This window comes from Lithobates pipiens, unplaced genomic scaffold (genome assembly GCF_037356315.1).
Source record: "Lithobates pipiens isolate NorthernLeopardFrog02 unplaced genomic scaffold, aLitPip1_a1.2 Scaffold_16, whole genome shotgun sequence".
Lineage (NCBI taxonomy): Eukaryota > Metazoa > Chordata > Amphibia > Anura > Ranidae > Lithobates > Lithobates pipiens.
This window is the reverse complement of record NW_027507748.1, coordinates 237,281,398-237,306,114: the sequence shown is the minus strand read 5'-3', so window position 1 is coordinate 237,306,114 and position 24,717 is coordinate 237,281,398. Positions and strand designations below refer to the sequence as shown.

Here is a 24,717-nt window from a genome sequence, read left to right as displayed (position 1 = left end):
ATCAATCCTGATGTAATGACGGCCAGTCTCATTTTCTTGAGGCCTTAAAATGCCAGGGCAGTGAAAATTACCCCCAAATGACCCCTGTTTGGAAAGTAGACAGTGCAAGGTATTTACTAAGAGCCATGTGCGCATATATATATATATATATATATATATATAAATTTTTTTCATTTTTTGTCACAATTTTTTTTTAATTTGGAAAAGTAAACACTTTTTATTTTTATATATTTTTTTTTTTTTCCTGTACCATCAGCAGTGCAGTCCACACTGTACTGCACTGGTGATGGTACAGGAAAAAGTGTTTTTTAATTTCCTAATTTAAAAAAAAATTGTAATCTGACTGGTAAAATTAAGCAGAGTAGTTCAGTTCACCATAATGACACTGTACTAATTTGGACGGATGATGAGAATGGTGTGGGGTTTTTTTTTTTTTTTTTTTTTACTTATCGCTTATAACAGTGATCACTGTTGTAAACAATAATTTTAACTGTCGGGAATGGCTTTCATTCATGACAGATTGCTTACTATTGTGATGCTGTGATTGGCCCAGGTACCATGTTATAGCTGTAGGCCAATCACAATAGTAAACAAGCTGTCATGAATAAAAGCCATTCATGATAGATTTGCTTACATGTAATCATGTGATCTCTGGTCAAAGCGATCACATGATGCCCTGGCCGCTCGCACTGGCTGGGTACCGAGAACCATGGTTGCCCCACCAGGCACCACAGGGGGCATTCCTGTTGGGATGTTCAGCGATGTACCATTAGTTTGCTTGGCCTGCAGCTGCTGCCTGCCCAAGGTAAATGTACTGTGGGTGGGTGACAAGTGGTTAACTTTGGTCAAAGCCGCAGATTTTAATCTACAGGTGCCCATTTTATGCATAGGCAATTTTTTGGTAAAGGGGAACTAACCTATTTAATTAGCAGCCTTCCTTTGTGAAAAACGTAGGATCAAATTTAAGAGTTAAATTCAATAAAGAAAATTGAATAAAATTGATATGGGATACCAGTTCAGAATAATGCAATATATTTGTGTGGAAGATATCTTAACTTTTTTTATATGCATTGACTACTAAATTGGGTAGAACATGGAAGCTTAAAGTGGTTGTAAACACTTACAACACACTTGGACCTACAGGTAAGCCTTAATCTAGGCTTACCTGTAGGTCAAAGAAATATCTCCTAAACCTACACGGTTTAGGAGATATTTGCCGAAAGACAGGCACACTAAGCGCGGCACAGTCAATGGCGATATGCCACGAGTGGCGGCTCCCGTGCGAATGCTCGGGAGTGACATTGCGGCTTCGCCGAATGACAGCGGCGGAGCGGCGAGACCCACCGAGAAGATAGCTGCGCCGGACTACAAGGGACAGCGGTGACTTCGCTGGCTCCTGTGTCAGGTAAGTGACACATAATGGACTACTATGCGATGCATACTAGTCCAATATGCTTTACCTTTGCAGGGAATGAAAGGGGAAGTTAACTCATCAGGGTTTACTTCCTCTTTAAAAACCTAGTGTGTTTATCTTTGAGTGTTTCTCAGTGGGGGAGAGCCATTCTCTTTGTATCGGTGGCAATTGTCAACAAAGCGAGGAAGTCCCAAAATGTTTCCATTCTCGCTAGAACAGTTGAGAGGTGGATAGAGGAATCCTCTCCACTGAGACACTGTATTGTGACACCGGGAAATCTGTTGATCGTGAGAATTTTCCAGCCAGCCTGTTCAGCTGGAAACTGCCAAACCAGCTAAATTTTTATAGGTGTGAACCCAGCCTAAAGCTAGCCATAAACCAATGTGAATTGGTTGCGGGTTTCCCTGCATCCAATTCGCATAGCAGGAGAATGTGAGTTGGTCACTATGGAGCAGGTTCACAAATCTCAGTTGCGGCTGTGGAATGCACTGCACAGAAACGTGCATCTTTGGCTCCGTTTCAAGGTCGAATTCAGGCATATATTTGGCCCTGATTTGTCCCTGGAACAGGGACGCACAGCGCTCCTATACAATCCTTGGCCAGTTCTAGTGTGAATCGAGCCTGAGTCTTGCTTTAGATTTCCTTTTTACTTTCTATTAGGTCTCCAGAATCGGGGAATGATTCTCTCCTGTGAGATGCAGACAGCCAACAAAAAACGGGTTTGACCCTTCCATAATAGCAAAAGCTCAGTTTTGGCTTTAGATGTAATTGAAATCATTCTTTTGCAGACATCTCATTTTCAGTTGTTCTTTTGTTTCCGCAGTTCAGATTTGTGCACCTCCAAATGCTGTTATAAATGGATCATTTAGCCCTGAAAAGGATGAATATGTATACCAAGAAGTTGTAACATACAAGTGCAATGAAAACAAAATTGCACTTATAGGACAATCTTCTATAGCTTGCACCTCTTATGGAAATTGGAGTTTTGATGCCCCCAAGTGTGTTGGTAAGTGCGTTTTCACAAAAGTTAAACTTTGGAGTAATGGTAATAGATTTACATATTTAATGTGGTATTAAACCCAGAAGCAAACCTTTTATTATATTGCAGCTTATCAATTCTTGGATGTGATGGCTGCATTTGTTTTTTCTTTTTTGGACTTTCTTTCTTTTCATCTGGCCCATAAGTCTTTTTTAGCAGAACAAACTCTCCTGCAGATGTAGCCGTTGGTCTCAATATGCTATCCCTGACGAGTGCTTACAATGATTAGCTTTTATTTATGTAAAACCTTTATCCCAAATGATTTTGCTGTAACTGTTTATAAAGATGGGGTTAATAAAGCTGACCAGGATTACATTAGAAAACGGTACTGTCAATGATCATAGCAAGCAGAGATCAGTGATCGTTTAGTGAGAGTTCCACTCGGCAGGGGCAATTGAGCTAATTTTGACTGTAAATCGCACAACATACCAGCTGCTCGTTCATCCATGCAGACCAGGCAGTAAACAATAAAGGAGGGCATCGTTCAGTATATGTCAACATAAACCGCAATTTATTCTGAAGACACATCTAAAAATGCTGTATACTGCACACAGGGCTGGTAGAATGGAGCAGCAGTCTCGATGGACTGGAGAGTAGCTGCAATAGCACACACCAGGAGCGTCTCGGAGCTCTAACACAGGCCACTGTCAGTGTGTCCGCAGGCTGGTAGAAGAGGTGGGAGGGTGGGTCGCAACATCTCTTTGAGGCACCACCTTTTTCATCATATTGTGTATTGTCTTGAGTATTGGTGTCAGGAAGCTAGATGTAAGGCAATTTGGACAGGGTATAATCCCCCATCCTCACTAAATTAGTAGGTACGATGCCCAGCGGGTGTGGAGATGCGACTTAATGTACATCTTGCGGCATGCGTGCGTTCCTTGATCATGCGATCAAGGGAGAATACTGCTGTACAAAATGTAAGCACATTGTTTCCCTGGAAGCCCAGGTTCTGAATCTGGGGAAGCAACTGTCAGCACTGAGAAGTCCCTCCATACTAAAGGAGAGCCAGGAATGTACACAGCAGATGCCAGCAGGGGCCAGCACAGAGGCAGGTGGAAACAAAGGGGTGCACGCACTAGGAAAGAGTAGATGGGTCACAGGAAAGCTAGAGGGGGAAGTGCCAGGGAGGACGATCCAGGGCTGGAGCATCCCAATAAGTACGCTCCATTGAGTGACATTGGTGAAACCAGTCGGGGACCAGCACTGCTGGAGCTGAGGGACTCTCCTAGCTGCTGAGGGGAGGCGAAGGGAAAGGAAAGACAGATTCTGGTTGTAGGGGACTCAATTCTTGGGACAGAGAGCAGTCTGTAACAAAGACCTGAAGAGCCGAACTGTATGTTGTTTACTGGGCGCTCTGGTTTGGCACATCACGGATCTGGTGGACTGATTACTGGGAGGGGCTGCAGAAGACCCAGCTGTCATGGTCCATGTTGGCACCAATAACAAAGTCAGATGGAGTGTCCTAATTAACGATTTTAGTGACTTGGGAGCTAAATTGAGGAAAAGGACCTCCGAGGTAGTATTCTCAGGAATACTACCGGTACATCGAGCCATACCAGAAAGGCAGAGGGAGATTAGGGAAGAAAACAAGTGGCTAAGGATAAAAATACAAGAAATGGTGGCGCATGCTGTAGTATATGAAATTAAACTTCAGTCCATGCAAGAGTGCTTTGAGCTCTATAGCTCTGTGTGAGATAAGTCAGTGTAACCAGGGCATCCTTGCAGGGGGAGTTGAAGCACACTCGAAAACGTGGACGTCCTCCTATTTACTTCCGCAATGCGCGCTCCTGAGAGCGCGTATCGGGTAAGTTCTGTGTTGGCCGTGTCCCTTGGACACAGCCAATCACAGCGGCCGTTTACAGCACGATCAGCGTGTCCAATGAGCGATTATCTCATATGTAAACATATGAGATAATCTCAGCGCCGGTCTCCCTCCTCACACAGACAGCGTGTGAGGAGGGAGAGATGAACTGCTGCAGCGGCCGTAAGTTAAAAAAAGTGTAAAATAAAGTGCCACGTGTCCCCAGTGCCACGTTTTAGTGGCATCTGTCATCAGTGCCACGTGTCATTGTCCTGGTGCTCCAGGGCCTTCAAAAGTGTAATGGGTAGTCAACAATTTAGATGTGTAATTTATACTCCGAGAACATGTGGTGGCCCTCTCTGCATGTTGGGCCTCTCTAAGTGGCTAGGCTGTGGAAAAGTCCCACACGTGGCATCGTAATACTCAGGAGAAGTAGCAGAATTTATTTTGGGGTGTCATTTGTGGTATAAACATGCCATGTGAGAGAAATAACCTATGACAATTTTGTGAAAAAAAAAATAAAAAATTGTGGCCCAAATTTATGAAGAAAAATTAATTGGCATAATTTTATCACAGAAACAAAGAAATGCGTTTTTTTTTTTTGTTTTTTTTTCAATTTTCATTCTTTCATTTTATAGCACAAAAAATAAAAACTGCAGAGGGGGGGGAAGGACAAAAAAATAATTTGGGTACAGTGTTGCATGAGTAATTGTCATTCAAAGTGTGAGGGCACCGAAAGCTTAAAATTGGTCTGGGTAGGAGGGGGGTTTACGTGCCCAGTAGGCAAGTGGTTAAGTAAGACTGTATTTGTTTAACAAAGCGTATTAAACTCACATTGCAGTATCTTTACAAAGGCATAATGGAGTCCGTGAAATCGTCTGTCCGATCTCCGTCTCGGCTGTCAGCGATGGTCTTGTCCTATTAGGTTGTGAGAGGCCGCGTCCTGTCCACCAGGGATTTCTTGGCTCTCAGGCGGGATCCAGAACGATGTCTGGAACGCAGCTGGCAGGTCACAGGATAGGGCTGGAATGCAGCGCGTGGCGGAATGACGTCACGGACGTGATGTGACGCACTTCAGAGCGTGCACACTGGGAAGATGGTTACAATGCGCGCTCCTTTGTCAAGTTAACCAGAATGGGCTGTGAACAGCCTTTTTATGTGCCTTGGTGATCCTACCACCTAGTGGGGGAAGTTCCAACTGCACTCCATACTAGCATAGGATCTACAGTCCTTCTAGTGGCGGACAGATTGGCGTGGTCCTATCAAGGTTCCATCTTTATATGCCTGTATGACCTAGTATTCACGCACTGGTCCAGCATTTCCGGTAAGTGTACCCACTTCCTATTTCGAGGCCATTGAAGCCTGTCCCGGATAATTTTTTGGTTGATACTTCGTGTGACACATCACATTTTCACCTCTGATACACATTCTGCATGAATTATCATGTTGGAGTTTGACACCTACACGTCACTTTTTTCACATTGTTGTTTTTAGTGCCTACCTGCCCCTGCCAGTGCCACCTAAGAATAGGCAGCAGTGCCACCCATCCTTGCCCATCAGTACTGCCTTATCTGTTCCCATCAGTGCTGCCTTAACTGTGCCTATCAGTGCCCACCAGTGCCGCCTCATCAGCGCATATCAATAAAGGAGAATGACCTGTTTGCAAAATTTTATAACAATTAAACATGAGATTTTTAATTTTGCATTTATTTTTAGTTTGTTTAGCAAAAAATAAAACTCCCAGCTGTAATTTAACCACTTTCAGACCGGACCATTTTGCTGGTAAATGACCAGAGGTCTTTTTACAATTTGCCACTGCGCTGCTTTAACTGGTAATTGCGCGGTCATGCAATGTTGTACCCAAACAATTTGCGTCCTTTTCTTCCCACAAATAGAGCTTTCTTTTGATGGTATTTGATTGCCTCTGCAATTTTTATTTTTTGCGATATAAACGTAAAAAGACCGCAAATTTTGAAAAAAAATGATATTTTCTACTTTGTTGTTAGAAAAATCCAATAAACTCAATTTTAGTCATACATTTAGGCCAAAATGTATTTAGCCACATGTCTTTGGTAAAAAAAAGTAAATAACTGTATATTTATTGGTTTGCGCAAAAGTTGTCACATCTACAAACTAAGGTAGGTTTTCTGGAATTTACGCAGCTTTTCGTTTACGACTGCCTATCATTTCTTGAGGTGCTAAAATGGCAGGGCAGTACAAACCCCCCCCCAAATGACCCCATTTTGGAAAGTAGACCCCCTAAGGAAATTGATAAGTGGCATGTTGAGCCCATTGAATATTTTATTTTTTTGCCTCAAGCGATTGTGTAAAAAAAAAAAAAATTTTTTTTTGTCATTATTCAACGTTGTCACTAAATGATATATTGCTCACACATGCTATGGGCATATGTGAAATGACACCCCAAAATAAATTCTGCTGCTTCTCCTGAGTACGGGGATACTACATATGTGGGACTTTTTGGGAGCCTAGCCGCGTACGGGGCCCCGAAAACCAAGCACCGCCTTCAGGCTTTCTAAGGGCGTTACAGTTTTGAAGGCCATAAAATGCCAAGATGGCACAAACCCCCCCCAAATGACCCCATTTTGGAAAGTAGACACCCCTAAATTTAGGGGTACACTAGTGAGACTAGGTAATAAATGGCGGGTGCCCTGAAACTATAAAAAAATAACTAACCAACCAGCGTCACCTGTAACAGTTATATGGTGATCACTGGTGAAAGGGTTAACTAGGGGGCAATCAGGGGGCTTTATGCGGTAGTATATGGGGGTCCCTGGCGCTATAAAAAGCTGCGGCGAACCTAAAATACCTACCTACCTGCCTAACTAGCATCACCTGTGACACTAATACAGCGATCAGAAAAACGATCGCTTATTAGGCTGGGTTCACACTGGAGCGATGCGGGAACGCCACGAATCCGCGGCGGGTTCCCGCATCGCATGCCTCCCGGCGGCAGTTCACACTGCCCTATGCGAACTGCTGGGAGTGTCAGTGAAATGTTAATGACACCCCCAGATCAGTTCGTATATCGCAGTGCGATCTGCAAACTCGGATCGCATGGTGTTAACACCCATGCGATCCGATTCTGCTGCGGACCAAAAAAGGGTCCCGTGCGAATTTGCGGTGGGTGCGGCGCGAATTCAGCCATACTATCTGTATGGCTGAACTCGAATCGCACAGAGATCGGATGTGATTTGCACTGCAGTGCGGTGCGAATCACATTCGTTCTCATAAACCGCTGCAATGTGTGAACCCAGCCTTAGTGACACTGGCGACGGGGGGTGATCACGGGGTTAAACCTTTATTGGGGGGGTTAGGGGAGTACCCTAGAGCTAAAGGGGGCTAACCCTAACTGCCCTAACAGTTATTAGTCACAAATGACACCAATGCAAAAAAAAAAAAATGACATTGGTGTCACTGTGACTGGGGGGCAGGGGTAATTGGGGGGGTGATCGGGGGGGGGGGGTGTGAGTGTGCCTGGCATGGTCTACTGTGTAGTGTCGTGTTGGTGCAACTCACCGATCCTCTCTCCTTGGTGTCGGAACGAAAAATACCGACACGGAGGAGAGATTACATCACTTCCTCTCCTGTGTTTACATTACAGGAGAGGAAGTGATGTCACGGAGCATTTCCATTCGTCGGGAACGATCGCGAGGCGGTGGCCATGAATGAATGGCCGCCCCCTCATCCCGGATCGCTCCCGAACGAATACCGACCGCCGCAGGCACCGGGGGGGGCCCGATCGGGCCCCCCACCCGCGGGAAGGCAGGGACGTATATATACGCCCATATGCCTGCCCGTGCCATTCTATCGACGTATATCGTCGTGCGGCGGTCGGCAAGTGGTTAAATACCACCAAAAGAAAGCTCTATTTGTGGGAAAAAAATGATAAAAATTTAATTTGGGTACAGTGTTGTATGACCGCAATTGTCATTCAAAGTGCATCAGTGCTGAAAGCTGAAAATTGGTCTGGGCAGGAGGGGTTTAAGTGCCCAGTAAGCAAGTGGTTAAAAATGGATCATCAATACATAATTTAAGTACATTTGAACTATGTCCCACCCGGCCAATGTACATATACGGTCGGGTGGGAGCTCTCTACTTCTACTTCTACTTAGTGGATGTTCCGATGCGCTCGTGTCACCCGAACACGGCGCGTCTCGGATCGGCAGGAGGGCTCTGTGATTGGCCCTCCTGATCACATGATGGCCATGTCCAATCATGGCCGTCATGTGATGTAAACAGCCGGTTGCTAGGCAATCGGCTCTCCTCTCCTCACATGGAAGTCGTCGCTGAGGAGAGCAGATCGCTGCAGCCGGCTGGTGATCAGTGAGTATGAGCTGTTTTTACAGCTTTTTACTCACTATTCGCCAGTCTAGAGAAAACACAAGTCACCACACAGTGTAAACACAATGTCCCCAAAACACATTTCTCCAATAAGACACATGTCCCCCACATTTCCCACTAAAATCACATGTCCCAATGATTATCTGCACACATCTGTCCGTGATCACCTGCTCACATATGTACATGATCATTTGCGTACATATGTCCGTGATCACACAAACCAATTATTATACACTTGACCAAATTTTTTTTTACCAAAGACATGCAGAATACATTTTGGCTTAAATTTATGACAAAATTCGATTTTATTGGATTTCTTTTAAAATGGAAGGAAGAAATTTTTATTTTTTTTCAAACTTCCACTTTTTTCGCTTATATCACAAAAAATAAACTGAGTCGTGAATAAATACCACCAAAATAAAGCTCTATTTGTGCAAACAAAATGATACAAATTTCATTTGGGTACAGTGTAGCATGACCGCGCAATTGCCATTAAAATTGCGAGAGCGCTGAAATCTGAAAATTGGGCTGGGAAGGAAGGGGGAGAAAGTGCCCTGTATTGTAGTGGTTAAAACAACCATTATTGCCAAATGATGACGATAACCATGTACTCGGTAGTGGATTTTAAAAAATGATGTATATTCTAATGGCACATTGAGGACAGGAGGTATGCAGAAATGTACATATACACAAAATCATGTCTAAGACAAGTTAGCATATTTGTCATTAGAGGAGTTACTATAAGATGAAGTGGCTCACCACCCCTGTTTATTTTATATATGTTGGTGTGTGCTCAACATATAAAGCATCATTTCATTCATATAAAGTACTCCATTTCCAGTACATCCTTCCTGAGGACTGGTGCCCAGAACTAGAAAGCATACTCCAGGTGTGGCCGGACCAGAGTCTTGTAGAGTGGGAGAATTATCGTTTTATCTCTGGAGTTGGTCCTCCTTTTTTTTTTTTTTTTTTTTTCTTTTTTTTATGTATGCCAATATTCTGTTCGCTTTGCTAGCAGCAGCTTGCTGAGCCTATCATCTACTAGGACAGTTGGTTCGTTTTTCATCCTAGATTTCCCCCAGAGGTTCTACCCCCCCCCCCCCTACATTAAACCTAATTTTCCATGTAGTTGCCAACCACATTAAATTTGTTGCAGGTTAGGGAGAGCCCCGGATCTACAGCAGGGTGAGGAAGGGGGCCTGTCTCTACCAAACCTCACCTGCTGTGTCCATGCACGCCACAATTTTCTATCATAGGGCCCCCTACTGGCCTCACCCCTGGTTGGCACGCTATAGCCCATTCCCTGTATAACACTAGGAAGGAGCTGTGCTGCCATCATTTTACCTCCCTCCCTCCTCCCACAGCTAGGGGAATGCATGCTGCCCTCCTCAATGACCTGTCTTCTGCCCCATCCACCTTTTTCTTCCCGCAATACAATCTTCTTGTTCATGTTAATTGATGCCTCTCACCTCCTGCCCCTGAGCCAAGCACCAATCGTAGGGTGTCTACAGAGCCTCATCTGTAAGCCCAGCGTCAGGAGGGCGAACGTCAATGTGTATGATGTGTGTGCCTGCCTGTGCTCCCCCACCCCCTCACTCGCTCTGAGCTTCGCTACAACCACCGGGACTACTCCCAGGTAGTGGGAGGTAGGTGGCTGCGATGTCCAGGGGCAGGGCTCTGTCTTTCCCTATCCACGAGGAGGAGGAGAGCCAATCTGTCCCACTCGCCGTGCTATCAGTGCAGGTTAGGGTGAGCCCCAGGGCCTACACCGACCAGTGGAGCGGGATTTGTCACCATCGCATCTCAGATCTCTCTCTAGATGGATAGATATCGCTCTTGAAAAAGTATTCATACTCCTTGAAATTTTCCACATTTTTTTTTTTTTTTCATATTGCAACCAAAAACGTAAATTTTATTGGCACATAATTGTGAAGAGAATGGAAAATGATGGTTTTCACTTTATTTGTAAAATATAAATAAATAGTCCATCTGTGTGCAATTTAATCTCAGTATAAATGCAGCTGTTCTGTGATGCCCTCAGAGGTTTGCTAGAGATCTTGCGCTCCTCCACCTTCTGTTTTTAAGGATGCCCCACAGATGCTCAATAGGGTTTAGGTCTGGAGACGTGCTTGGTCAGTCCATCACCTTTAACCTCGGCTTCTTTAGCAAGGCCGTGGTCGTCCTGGAGGCTTGTTTGGGGTCATTATCGTGTTGAAATGCTGCCATGCAGTCCAGTCTCCAAAGGAAGGGGGATCATGCTCTGCTTCAGTGCCAGTAGCACTCATGCAGCCCCAGACAATGACACTCCCACCACCATGCTTGACTGTAGGCAAGACACACTTGTCTTTGTACTCCTCACCTGGCTGCTGCCACACACTTGACACCATCTGAACCAAATAAGTTCATCTTTGTCCAATCAGAACAAAGGCCATGGTTCCAGTAATCCATGTTCTTAGTCTGCTTGTCTTCAGCAGACTGCAGGCTTTCTTGTACATCTATGACAACAGCCATGCAGACCAATTTGATGCAGCATGGTGTGGTCTGAGCATCAACAGGCTGACCACCCCACCCCTTCAACCTCTGCAGCAATGCTGGCAGCATTTATACATCAATTTCCCAAAGTCAACCTCTGGATATGACACTTGGCATATGCACTCAACTTCTTTGGTTGACCATGGCGGGGCCTGTTCTGAGTGGAACCTTTCCTGTTAAACCACTGTATGGTCTTGGCCACCGAGCTCGGGTCTTGGCAATCTTCTTATAGCCTAGGCCATCTTTATGTAAAGCAACAATTCTTTTTTTTCAGATCCCCAGAGTTCTTTACTGTGAGGTGGCATGTTGAACTTCCAGTGACCAGTATGAGTGAGTGAGCGATAACACCAAATTTAACACTCCTGCTCCCCATTCACACCTGAGACCTTGTAACACTAACGAGTCACATGACATCAGGGACTGAAAATGGCTAATTGGGGCCCAATTTGGAAATTTTTCACTTGGACCCCTTTCACACTGGGGCAGGAGGTGCATCGGCGTTAAAGCAGCGCTATTTTTAGCATTGCTTTACAGTAGTATTTGTGACGCTATTCTGCCAATATCGGGCGGTTTTACACCGCTCCAAAGATGCTGCTAGCAGGACTTTTTTTACTGTCCTGTTAGCCCTCAGGGCTTTCACACTGGAGACACAGCAGTGGCTGTCTCAGGTCGGTTTGCAGGCACTGTTTTTAGCTCAATAGCACCTGCTAAATGACCCAGTGTGAAAGGGGTGTACTCGCTTTTGTTGCCAGCGGTTTAGACATTAATGGCTGTGTAAGTTATTTTGAGGGAACAGCAAATTTACACTGTTATACAAGCTGTACATTCACTACTTTACTTGGTAGCAAAGTGTCATTTCTTCAGTGTTGTCACATGAAAAGATATAATAAAATGTTTACAAAAAATGAGGGGAATGTACTCACTTTTGCAAGATACTGTACAAGTTCTTTGGATTACAAGCATGTTTCTGGAAAGAATTATGCTCTCAATCCAAGGTTTTAGTGTGTGTGTGTCGTTTTTTTCTCCTTCTCTTGGCAACAAGGAGGTAGAACAAAGTTAATTAACATCCTCTTTCCTCCTAATTTCTCTGCCAGATTCTCCCCCCCCTCCCTAATTCTCCACCTCTGGGCTGGAGAATCTGGGAGGGAGAATTCTGTTACAGATCACCAGCGAGGTGTTGACATCGATTTTAATATTTGTAACGTTGGAGCAATAAAATGGTCTGGTGGCCCCATACGCACATTAGATGTAGTTCCATGTAACCAGACCAACAGCATACAAAAAAATTTGCAGCAGAAGGAAAAGGCTTCACCCTAGAAGTGGTTACTTCCTGGGATTATTTGGGTATCCAGACTAAGTGAAAAGTTATTTATTCAAGCAATATTGTCATTAAAAAAGACTGCTAATCACAAAATGAAAAGGGTGACAATTAAAAAAATATAAATCGCAACCGTCACTACCCCAGAGACCATGTTGTCTAGACCAACACGTAAGATAGAAAAACATCAAGTGGCCACTTGCAGGACCAACTGATCAGGATGCGGGCATTCGCTATACCGATCAGTCCTCCTAAAACCCTTCTAAGGCTGGGTTCACACTGCTGCGGGGGGAGATCCGGATGTGATTCGCACCGCACTGCAGTGCTAATCACATCCGATCTCCGTAGCGATGCGAGTTCAGCCATACAGATAGTATGGCTGAATTCGCATCGCTCCCGCAGCAAACTCGCACGGGACCCTTTTTTTGGGCCGCAACAGAATCGGATCGCATGGGGTTCTCACGATCCGATTCCTGTGCGAGTCGGCAGATCGCACTGCAATATGCGGACGGATCTGGGGGTGTCATTAACATATCATTGACACTCCCAGCCGTCCGCATAGGTCAGTGTGAACTGCCGGCGGGAGTAATGCGATGCGGGAAAACGCAGCGGATTTGCGGCGTTCCCGCATCGCAGCGGTGTGAACCCGGCCTAAATGTGTGTGAGTGAAGATCAGTTGTTACGGGACTCAGCTGAGGATGTTAGTGAGGATTGCTGAAGACTTGGCAACCATCCATCTCAGCTTGGTCTAGTAAGTGCAGATGTTGGGAAAGCCGTCTGTGTTTTAGGCCGGGTTCACACCGCTGCGATGCGGCAACGCCGCGAGTCCGCGGCGTTTTCCCGCATCGCATTACTCCCGCCGGCAGTTCACACTGCCCTATGCGGACGGCTGGGAGTGTCAATGATATGTTAATGACACCCCCAGATCCGTCCGCATATCGCAGTGCGATCTGCCGACTCGCACAGGAATCGGATCGCATGGTGTGAACCCCCATACGATCCGATTCTGTTGCGGACCAAAAAAAGGGTCCCGTGCGAGTTTGCTGCAGGAGCGATGCGAATTCAGCCATACTATCTGTATGGCTGAACTCGCATCGCTACGGAGATCGGATGTGATTTGCACTGCAGTGCGGTGCGAATCACATCCGGATCTCCCCCCGCAGCAGTGTGAACCCGGCCGTAATGTGGCTTGTTTAGTCTCACCACTTCATAAACTGGCTTTTTCTGTGCACATTGATAGCTTCTCAGTGTGCTGAGATGATCAGTGGAAAAACATGTTCTCCGCTGATCTTCTCAGTTATATAAACCACTAATGATCAGGTATGAGTTACGGTCCTCAGGATCGCATCTCATTTCTGTTTTTATATAAAGCTAGTTGTGTTGCGCTGTCAATAATGGCAAAGCAGTGTTTCAAGAGTTTTCAAAATTATATAAATCTTTAACATATCTATAACATTTTACCGTATTTATCGGCATATAACACACACTCCCCCCCCCCCCCCTTAAAATCAGGTGAAAATCGTGGGTGTGCGTTATACGCCAATCCCCCACTGAATGTGAGCGGGAGAGCGAGCGCCGCTATCATCTATACATAACCGAGTATACTCTGCTAGTTCCGCTAACAGTTGTGCCCAGTCCTGCCCTATGATGGACATAATACAGGGACTGGGCGTGACTGTGAGCGGAGCTATCCGAGCCTAGCCGAGTACACTTGAATATGTATGTATATGGGCCTTTTTTTTGTTCCCCATTATTCCTACTATATGGACTTGTGTCTAGTTTTTCTAACTAGATTGAGCCTGATTTTTCAGGAAGGTATCATTACCATGTTTAAATTCAGAACCCATATATTCATTTTTTTTTTTTTTTTATCAGGCCCAGATGCCCAAACTGAGTCTGTGCAGCTAGCTTATTTGGACCGGCATATAGCGTATATGGAAAAAACAAGAAAATGCCATGCTAAAAAATTAGTATGAAAAATCAAATAAACCAATACCCAATCACCACCCACAGCAGCAGCTCTAAATTGTGAGATATATACAAATATAAACATAGACATAAGAAAAAAGCTGCACACAGGTGGCATTACCCCTTCTGTACTGCTGCTAATAGCGAATTAAAACACCATGGTATAACAGTGTTTATTCAGCTAGGTACAGTCATAACAAAGTTTTGTAGTTTTATTAGCCTTTTATATACCACCACCGTTTTAATTCCACCATGTTATCTAATGGGTTTAACTTTATGGCTATGCACCCCTCGATCCCAGCGCTGTGGTTAGGTGATTTTAACAATGTCCTTGACCCTAATATGGACAGACTATGTAGAACTGCAAATTCCCCACCACCTACCCACCCAACTCGATTTGCCAGGATGCTGCTAGATTTTAATCTAGTGGACACTTGGAGGACCAGAAACCCCACGACAAGGGCATATTCATGCTTCTCCCTGTCCTGTATAGACCTAATTCTTGTATCCCAATCCCTACAACTAAGGCTGACCGGAAGAGGGTTCCCCCCCCCCCCCCCCCCAGATCACTCTCTGATCGTTGCCCTTATTGGGCCATGCTGTCCCTACCCCACAAAAAACCTGGAGACTAAACCCCTTCTGGCTGACATTATTCCCAGAAGATGACACTGCCACAGACTGGGAACAATACATCACTATAAATGAGGGCACTGCAACACCACAAACAGCCTGGGACGCTTTCAAACTGTATATTCGCATGACTATCACGACATGCACTAATCAGATTAAACCCACCTCTGCAAGCTATTGATAAGGCGACAAGATTTAATTACAGCAGAGGGAGAGTATCTTGGGGACCCCACCAAACTTCTAAGCTGCTCTGTATACCACTCCAGCCCCAGGTGATGCATCCATGATGAACTCTTTTCGCTTCGTCCTGTCTCTCCCACAGTTAATGGGGGAACGGGTCGAGGAGCTGGAAGCACTACTCTCAAGGGATGAGCTTGCTGAGGCTATAGCACAATTTTCAATGTCCAAGGCCCTGGGCGCAGATGGCCTACTGGTGAAACTGTATTCCACCTATTCTGAACTACTTGTCCCTAAATTATCACACTACAATTCTATTTTTGAAACGTCTGAACTCCCAGCTTCTATGCATGAGGCCCCCATAGTATCAATTCCAAAGCCAGGTAGAGATCCCTACCCGGAATCCTCTTTACCTCCTGCAGATAGATGTTAAGATACTGGCAAAAGTACTTTCTAACCGCCTCAATAAAGTCATACTTTCACTTGTACACGAAGACCAGGCAGTTCATGCCAGGTAAAAATCTTTTAACCTCAGGTGACTTTTCATCAACCTTCAATCGCTGCTAATGGATCTGGATACAGGATGATGGTTGCTTTAGATACAGCTAAGGCATTCGACTCGGTCGAATGGGGATACCTTTGGACCTGTCTGAATAAATTCGGGCTAGGTCCAAGGTTTATAAAGTGGGTACAGCTCCTATACCAGTCCCGTGGCAAAAGTGATTGCTAATGTATGGTCCTCCGAATGCTTTCCCCTGCCCAGGGGTACGAGACAGGGGTGCCCATTATCTCCGTTACTCTATGCTCTAGCGGCGGCTATACGCTCACACCCAGGGATAGTGGGACTCAGCAGGGGGGAGGTGACAAATTATTAGTACTTGCGCTGACGATGCACTACTATATTTGGAGGACTCTGAGGTCTCCCTTCCCATGGTCCTAACCTTGATAGAGCGCTTTGGAACCTTCTCCGGGCTCCGCATTAATTGGGACAAGTCCCAAATACGCCCACTCGATAGTTACCCACCCACTAGAGACAGAGCGGAACTCCCCTTACAAAGAGTTGACGGTGTCAAATATCTTGGCACAAGGACCACCAGAGATCCAACGGACTATATAGCACTAAATGTAACTCCTCTATGAAATGCTTAAGCAAAAAACCCAGACCTCGCGTCCGCCTCCCTTTGGGTGTGATGGGCTGAATCAATCTCATAAAAATGGTCCTGTTGCCAAAAATTCTATATATACCGTGGCACTCGCCAGTCTATTTAATACTTGGGCATTTCAGATTGATGGAGGCCATACTGAAACCCTTTGTCTGGGGCAATACTTGGCACAAACTCAAAAATCCCACTGATCTTGCAGGAACAGCTTTGCCCGATTTTTAACCAATATTATCTGGCAGCTCAGCTCTTAACTTTCACATACATAAGGTGGATAGGGATAGATTCCTATGTCTCAGGGTGGACACGACCTACCAAAGACCCCTTCACAGCAATACTAGGTAAAATGGGAGGGATGAGCAGGATGAATGACCGCAAGTCTCTAATGTATCACTATAAAAGGATATGGGACAAGGCTTTGGCCAGACTCGATATGCCGGCAATCCACAAATTCACTCCCCTATGACATAATACAGCCCTACCAGAATTTAATTGAATCCTGGACTGTAATATATGGAGTTCTAGGGGCATATTCTATCTGTCCCACATTGCCAATGAATGGACACTTCAAACCTTTGATAGGTTGAAATCTGCGTTTGAACTACCGAATCAAATGTATTTCAGGTACCTGCAGCTTTGTCACGCCTATCTGGCTCAGTTTCCGGCAAACACCCCCCTAGATAATCCCCTAATGGAGGCAATTAAATGTCCAGACCCCAAGAAGCTGCTCTCACAGTTCCATAGCATGCCAACTGACTGTCTCACGCAGATCTTTATATTGCACAGATCGTATCTCACTCCACTTAAAATAGCCAGATATACACCCAATCAGGGCACTAGTTGTCCAATGTTTAGTCAGGACATGGGCTCATTTTATCATCTCATCTGACAGTGCTCTAAAATACAGATGTACTGGATGCAGGTGGTGCAATTTCTTACATGACACTATGGGCTCCCCTATAACAGTACAACCCAAATCTTGTCAGCTGGAAATTTTTTCCAGAGCCGAAACTAGAGAAGTTCACCAAAATATTCCTACATAAGACCCTGTTCTCGGCTAGGAAGGTCATAGCCAGGGTATGGATGAGATCCACCCCACCAGAACGTTCACACTGGATAGTGGAAGTGAACAACACATTGCCATACAAGAAATGTATCTACTCCCATAGGAGGTGTCCCTCTAAATATGATAAAATATGGGGGAGGTGGCTTAAGGCCTCCAAAACTATAACATGATCTCCAAATGATGTAGCATGATGCTCCCAATTCTGACTTTACAGCACTCCCTAACGTCAAACTGGTTCGCCTCAACTAATGACCATGTTTCACATGTATGTATATGTCTCTGAGAAAATGTGTTGCCCACGTTATAAGCAACTTGTTTTGTATGCTCTTTCAATGTGTGATTTCTTTTGTTCAATAAAAATACTTTTTTTGAAGGGAAAGATGTAAGCTGAAGTTTGGCTACAGTTATAGTTTTTAATCGATTTATAGGAAACCATTTTTTTCTTTTAGGTTAAAGGTTTTACATAAGTTAAGGTTAATTACTTTATATGCCCCCGCCATTAAGTGGTTTGCCTCATACCTGTTACTGATACATTCTGTTGGAAAAGTTGTGCTTTTGAAAAACAGACTTGCTGTATGGATCACCTAATCCAAAAGAGCCTAAAAACAAGCTGAATGCAGCCATCACATCTAAGCCCTTGTACACACAGTCGGACATTCCTACAACAAAATCTGTCGGATTTTGTCCGAAACTGGTGTTGCATACACACGGTCGGACAAAGTTGTTGGAAAATCCGTTCGTAACGTGATGACGTTATTTATTTATGATGGGACTACGTTCAGGCTGTAGCCAATAGCTTTGGTCTAGGAATTTGATCTGAGCATGGGTGGCACTTTGTCCAATCTGAATTTTTTTACAAATGATCGGACAAAGTCCGATCGGATCATGTTGTCGGAAAATTTTTATATCCCGCTCTCAAACTTTGTTGGTCGGACATTCCGACGGAAAAAGTCAGATGAAGCCCACTGTCATGGTTATGCAGTGATCTTCCTGTGTTTGCTTACCTCCCCTCATGTGTTCAGACTAAGAGGCCAGCCACTTCCACCTGGTGGTTTTTATAACCTCTCCTCTAAGCATGGCTCCACCCCAGGCCCTATCAGGGAGCCCTATATTAACCTGTGCACTGCAGGCCATCAGGGCTGATCAACCATTGTGTATTCCTTTGTGTGTTAGCTTCCTGTTTCCTGTCGTGTGCTCTGCTACTGTTTTCCGTTACCGACTTTGGAGTGTCCTAGACTATCCCTGTTTGCCTGTGATCCTGATCCTTTGGCGTGTCTCCGACTATTCCCGTCTGCTTATGGTCCCCAACCTTGGCTTTGTCCCTCACCATCCCTATCCTCCTGTTGCCTACTGTGGGTGTGAGCTAGGGGACCCTGGGGATCGCGACCTGGAGCCAGTTGCAGCCAAGTCCATCCTCACCACTAGAGGCGCTGGTGAACACCTGCTGGCTCTTAGACTCCGCTCCCCAGGGAATCTTACACTCTAACCCCAGTGGGATCTGTCCCCCGTCTGCAGCAGTCAGCCGTAGGGTCCACATCCTTGCGGTGCACCCCTGATCCCTACGGTGTGTGCATCTGTCACCTCGCCTCAAGGTGACCTGACACCCACACACAGTGGGATTATCCGACAACATGGCCCGATCGGACATTTTCCATCGGAATGTCCGACTGTGTGTACAAGGGCTAAGAGATGGTATGCTGTAATATAAGAAATGTTTGCTTTTGGGTTTAATACTACTTGAAGGACCCTGTGGACAAAAGACTGGAACCCCTATCTAAGACCATGTCCTCTTTTTTGAAACCTGTTGGACTACCTGCCAAACTAGCTGTCTGGTTCAAGGAATTTTTAAAGAGATTCTAGGTCTGTATTGATGGCTCCTTCTAACCTCCTAACTGGGGGTCTTGCCAGTGTCCCTGCGCTGTTGTGTGAATGTGTTCAAAAATAAGATTTGGAAAATATTTTAGAATGAGCCCCATTTGCATATGTGGAGGATTCTTCGGTGCAAATGTTAGTTTGTGAAACTTCAGTGCAAGAAGCTTATATTGTGGGTGCCCTTTGCTAGGGGACACCTTTTTGGTAAAACCTTAGACATCTTTATTGAGGCTGTCATGAGGGATACTTATTTATCCTCATCTTCCTGGGACATGTCTGTAAACATGTGCCTCAAGATCACCTTCTGTCCCCATATTGCTTGACAAGTTGTTTGGTCCCTAGTCATAGCCAACAGCTAGCTCTCTGTACTTTTGGTCTGTAGTTACACCTTTTTGGTTATGATATATATAAAAGTTTACTATACCTTGTACCACAGAAAACTTTACATATTTCATCGAGCTCTTCCATTAAATTTGTATTTCTTGTGACCCCCCTCCTTATTTCTACCTTCAGTGTCCTTGTTCATAACTTGTCATCAAATACTATTGTATTTTTGTATAATTGCACCCTGATTCGAGATTGTGAAGACAGTTAAACCTACATTCTGCAACTGCAAATCCTTTGGGAAGACATGTATGGTATTTTGTAGATTGTTGGTATTTCCAGGGAAATTTAAATTTTCCCTGGAAATACCATATAAAGTATAACTCCATCTATTTTATTTTTGAGTGGAATGGGGAAATCGATCCTCTGTTTATTATTTTATTGCAGTAGATGACTCAGTTGGGTAGGGTTTCTTCTCTCCTGTTTTTTGTCTCGGTAATAACTGTCATTGGGAAAGGAAGTGAGGGGAAATTCAAGAAAACTGACAGCAATTATAATCTGACTGAGGCTGAAACCTTCTCCTGTTCTACAAAGTCACGTTTGCATTGCTGCTGTGTCTCTGTTGGAGAGATTTTGATTCCTTGTACTGTCAAGGACAGTCTCCTCAACAGCGACGGCAATAATACCCCAACAGAGGATCTAACCATTGAGCACTCCATCCAAAAAAGTCTTGGCTGGAGTTTTACTTCAAATCTGTAACTTTTTGTTTTGAAATTTTTAACTGATCCATCTGGTGCATATTGCTTGTATTGTTTTTTTTTTTATTTATTTATTTTTTTTTTTTTTTCTGTAAATTAACCAAAGATTGTATTTTGCTTATTTACAGCTGTTGAATGTTCAAGTCCAGATGTGGCCAACGCAAGGAAATTATCTGGTTTTACTGGTCCATACTATTACAATTTTGCAGTAACTTTTGAATGTTTAAAGGATTTTATAATGAAAGGTGCCAACTCTGTCAAGTGCAATGCCAGCAGCCAGTGGGATCCTCCGTTACCTACGTGTTATGGTAAGTTGCACTATAATTTTTTTGTTGAAGAGGACTTCCACATTTTTTTTATTTTTTTTTTTATTTTTTTTTTTTTTTTTTACTTTTCACCATCCAGCAGTAAAGAGTGCATTCATTGCAATTTGGTATATTGGTCGGGTTTTTTTTATTTTTTAAAACACTGCTGTATTTCTTAGTATTCCTACTTCCTCCTCTTCGGCGACGTGCGTAATTTCCGGCTTGGCAACATCTCTTGGCATGTCTGTCATAAACCCCAGGAGACAACAGGCATTGCCAAAGTGACGTTGCGTCGTGGCCATTTTGGTACACCTGCACTCGTCTGGAGTAAGCCTAGAGTTAGAAGTCGACAAGCAGACCTCTTTATACACACGCCGGGGTCAGTTTTAACTGTGAAAACCAAGACTCCTGTGGGTGTATAGAGGTCTGCTTGCCGACTTCTAACTCTAGGCTTACTGCGGACAAGTGTGAGTGTACCAAGATGGCCATGATGCAACGTCACTTTGGTTGCATATTCTGATGGGTAGTGGCTTTCTGACAGTCAAAGCATTGAGAGATCAAGAGGTGCATGCTAGGCATACAGCCTCACCATATCCCGGAAGAGACTGCTAGTGGGCTTCACATGCCCACAGTAGAGATGTAAACACTCTGCAGAACAAAAATGGTAATTTTCAAAAACAGGAATTGAAGGGTGATATGTTAAATTACATGGATTTAATGTTTTAATAAAGTATAAAGGAACGGATTACATAAAAAATGTAAATTCTGTGCGAAACTCTACTTTAACCACTTGACAACCGGCCCATAGCCGAATGACGGCTACAGGGCGGTTGTTAAACTCTGAGAGGCCGTCATATGACTTCCTCCCAGAATTCCACTCTCGCGCGCCCCCTCAGCATCCATGACCGCCGAGTCCACAGGACCCGGCGCATCAAAGGTCACGGTAAACGGCCGCTCATCGCTGCCGTTTTACCACGTGATCGCTTCGTCAAATGAGGTTCCCATTATGATGTCAGTCCCAGAGGATGCTGGGACTGTGACATCATAATGGGCGGGGACATCATCCAGTGATGTCCTTATATAAGTCGCCGCATGCCGCGTCCCTGTCATTGTGAGCAGAGACAGCGACGAGGCAACATCTCCTGAAGAGAAGAACAGAAGACGGCGACAGAAGACCGGGCCACTGCTTGTAAAAGTGCTAGAAGGCGCAGTGGCCCGGCAAGAAGAACCAAAGAGGTGGACAAGACCCCCGAAGTCGGAAGAAGAGGGCGGCTGCGAAGAAGAAAGCCGGGCTCCTCCGCTAGTAAGAGCTAGCAGAAGATAGCGGAGGAGTCCGGCGAGAAGACCCCCGGAGCTGTGCAATAAACTATTTTAACCCTCGTGTGTGTGTGTTGTGTTTTTTTTATTTTTTTTTTTTTTTCACAGGTGAATGGGTAGGGCTACATTGTACCCCATACTCACTCACATAGGGTGGAGGGCCGGTATCTGGGGGCCCCTTATTAAAGGGGTCTCCCGGATTCCGATAAGCCCCCCCGTCCGCAGACCTTGACAACCAACGGCCAGGGTTGTCGAGAAGAGGCCCTTGTCCTCATCAACACGGGAACAAGGTGCTTTGGGGTGGGGAGGGGGGCACTCTTCCCCACCCCCTTTCCTGGCCGGCCGGGTAGCGTGCTCGGATAAGGGTCTGGTATGGATCTGGGGGGGGGGGAACCCCACGCCGTTTTTTCGTCGTAGGGGGTTCCCCTTAGAATCCATACCAGACCTAAGGGCCTGGTATGCTCTCGGAGGGGGAACCCATGCCATTTTTATTTATTTTTTTCTATTTGGCGTGGAGTTCCCCCTTCAGAGCTCATTCTCTGATTGGCCACGGCAAAAGTCGCCTGCCCTGGGGCGACTTTAAGTGGTGTAAGTCGCCCCAAGTCGTGTCCAAGTTGCCTCCAAAAGTCATGTTGAAAGTCCTGTCCCCCCTGTGTGAACCGGCTCTTGGTCTCAAGAACTGAAATAGGCCGTCAGTCCTTCAGGTGTGATCAATTTTCAGATATTGGCACCATAGCTTGTGAATATAACTTTCACAAAGACCAAATAATATCCACCAATTTGTACTTATTTTTATCAAAGATATGTAGTAATATAAATTTTGGCCAAAATTTATGAAAAAAAAATTACTAATCTGCTAAATTTGATAACAAACGAAAAAAATTCATTTTTTTACAGAATTTTCTTTTTTTTTTTTTTTTTTTTTCTTTTATAGCACATGGAATAAAAAAACGAGCGGTCATTAAATACAACCAAAAAGCTCTTTTTGTGTGAAAAAAGGACAAAAATTTCATATGGGTACAGTGTTGCATGACTGAGTAATTGTCATTCAAAATGTGAGAGCACCGAAAGCTGAAAATTGGTCTGGTTATTAAGGGTGTTTAAGTGCCCAGTGGTTAAAGTGGGTGCTGGTAAAAAAAAAAAAGTTAGATCTTACAGTGTGCTGTTATACATATGTAGTCAGTACAATGGTAAATGACTCTCAAAAATATGAGGGTGCGTAACAATATTAATGGAGAGAAGCGCTGGGGGGCGTTCTGATCATCTAGCTTGGGTGCTCTTGATCAAGGTCAGCTGATCTGTAGTGGCAACTATAATTACAGGTAGTGTTACTGTATCACCGGCTTCTCTGTGTCTCCGACTTTGTGGTGTCTTGCAACAGTGACACCTATGCTGAAATCAGTATATAGGGTCTCATTCAACCCCCTCCCACTTCACATTCCTCACCAGTCAGCTGACCTCTAGTCTCTGCCCCCCAGCCATGCTGTGAACAGAATGGGCGGCTGCAAAGAGGCTGAGTGGGTGGCCGCGGGCTCCAGGAACAGCCCAGCTGGTCAGCCAATAAGTCTGGGAGAGAGGTGCAGGCTTTAGAAACAGCACAGGGATTTGGTGACCCCTGGCAAATCGCCATTCGACCCCTGTGTCGTGGATATTCCCCCACACTCTTGCGCTAATAAGCGCCCCTCAATCTAATTATGTACCTTTTTGATCTTTTGGTTCCCAAGTAAACAGACATTACCACATTCTTGCGTCCTCATCTCAGCATGGCTGCCTCTCAGCAGTCAGCTCATTCTTTTACTCACAGGCCACAAAAGAAATTACAAAGCGGAGGGATTGGCGCCAATAGCCTCCTACACAGATTGTGACCTCACAGGAAATGAACAACATAGGATGTGACTGACCATATAAGGATTTGACAACACAGGCTGTGACAATACATAATCCCTTCCAACAGGGTTAGTAAAATACAGCTAAAGGATACAAAACAATATAAAAGAACGTGGTGTCTTAACAGACATTTGTACTCTTTCAAAAGAACCAATCACTGACATGTGTACTTTCAAATAGACTAGCAATGACGTGTGAAAACCGACTAAATGCTTTCAATGGCGCGATACATACAAAACCAATGAAAGATGACTACAATTCCGCTGATGGCAATCCTTAGGCATTGTTCCAGAGAACAATGCATACCTGGATTATGCTACCATTCCTTGTAGATGGAAGGCTATATGCAGGTGCACGCTGCAAATCTTGACATGTGCTGATCAGACACAGCAGAGACAAAGAGCGTATGTCCGCCCATAACTGATCCTTGCAGAGCAAACATATCGCCTCAGATGATTATCTGTGCAGTGCACAGGGGCCCTTCACTGGCGGACATACCCCCACTCGGCAAACGCCTCTCTCCAATCCCAGGAAGTTTTCCACTACCTAACAGATCTCAACCAGCATCAGACTGCCCCAGTCAGCTCTTTAGAGTGGCCTGCGGGAGTGCTAACACTGGGAGACTCTTATGACCATACATTAAAATACATCTTCATAATAATTTCCACAACACCTGAGGGGTTCCCAACCAGGTTGAGAACCACTACCTGAGACGATACCAGTCTTGGGGTGCAGCTCTCAATAACAGGGAGAGTGTAGTGAGAGATTTGAGGCATTATGACCCCAC

At 44.8% G+C, this 24,717-nt stretch overlaps 1 protein-coding gene across 1 annotated transcript in view; it reads left to right on the top strand.

The window, feature by feature from the left end:
- The window catches only part of LOC143984131 (C4b-binding protein alpha chain-like), a gene marked incomplete in the record, with an annotated part of 258,170 nt that overhangs the window by 115,513 nt on the left and 117,940 nt on the right, over positions 1-24,717 (top strand). The window contains 2 exon segments of the mRNA XM_077484441.1: positions 2,238-2,420; positions 20,550-20,729. Coding sequence (XP_077340567.1) covers positions 2,238-2,420; positions 20,550-20,729 — 363 coding nt within the window.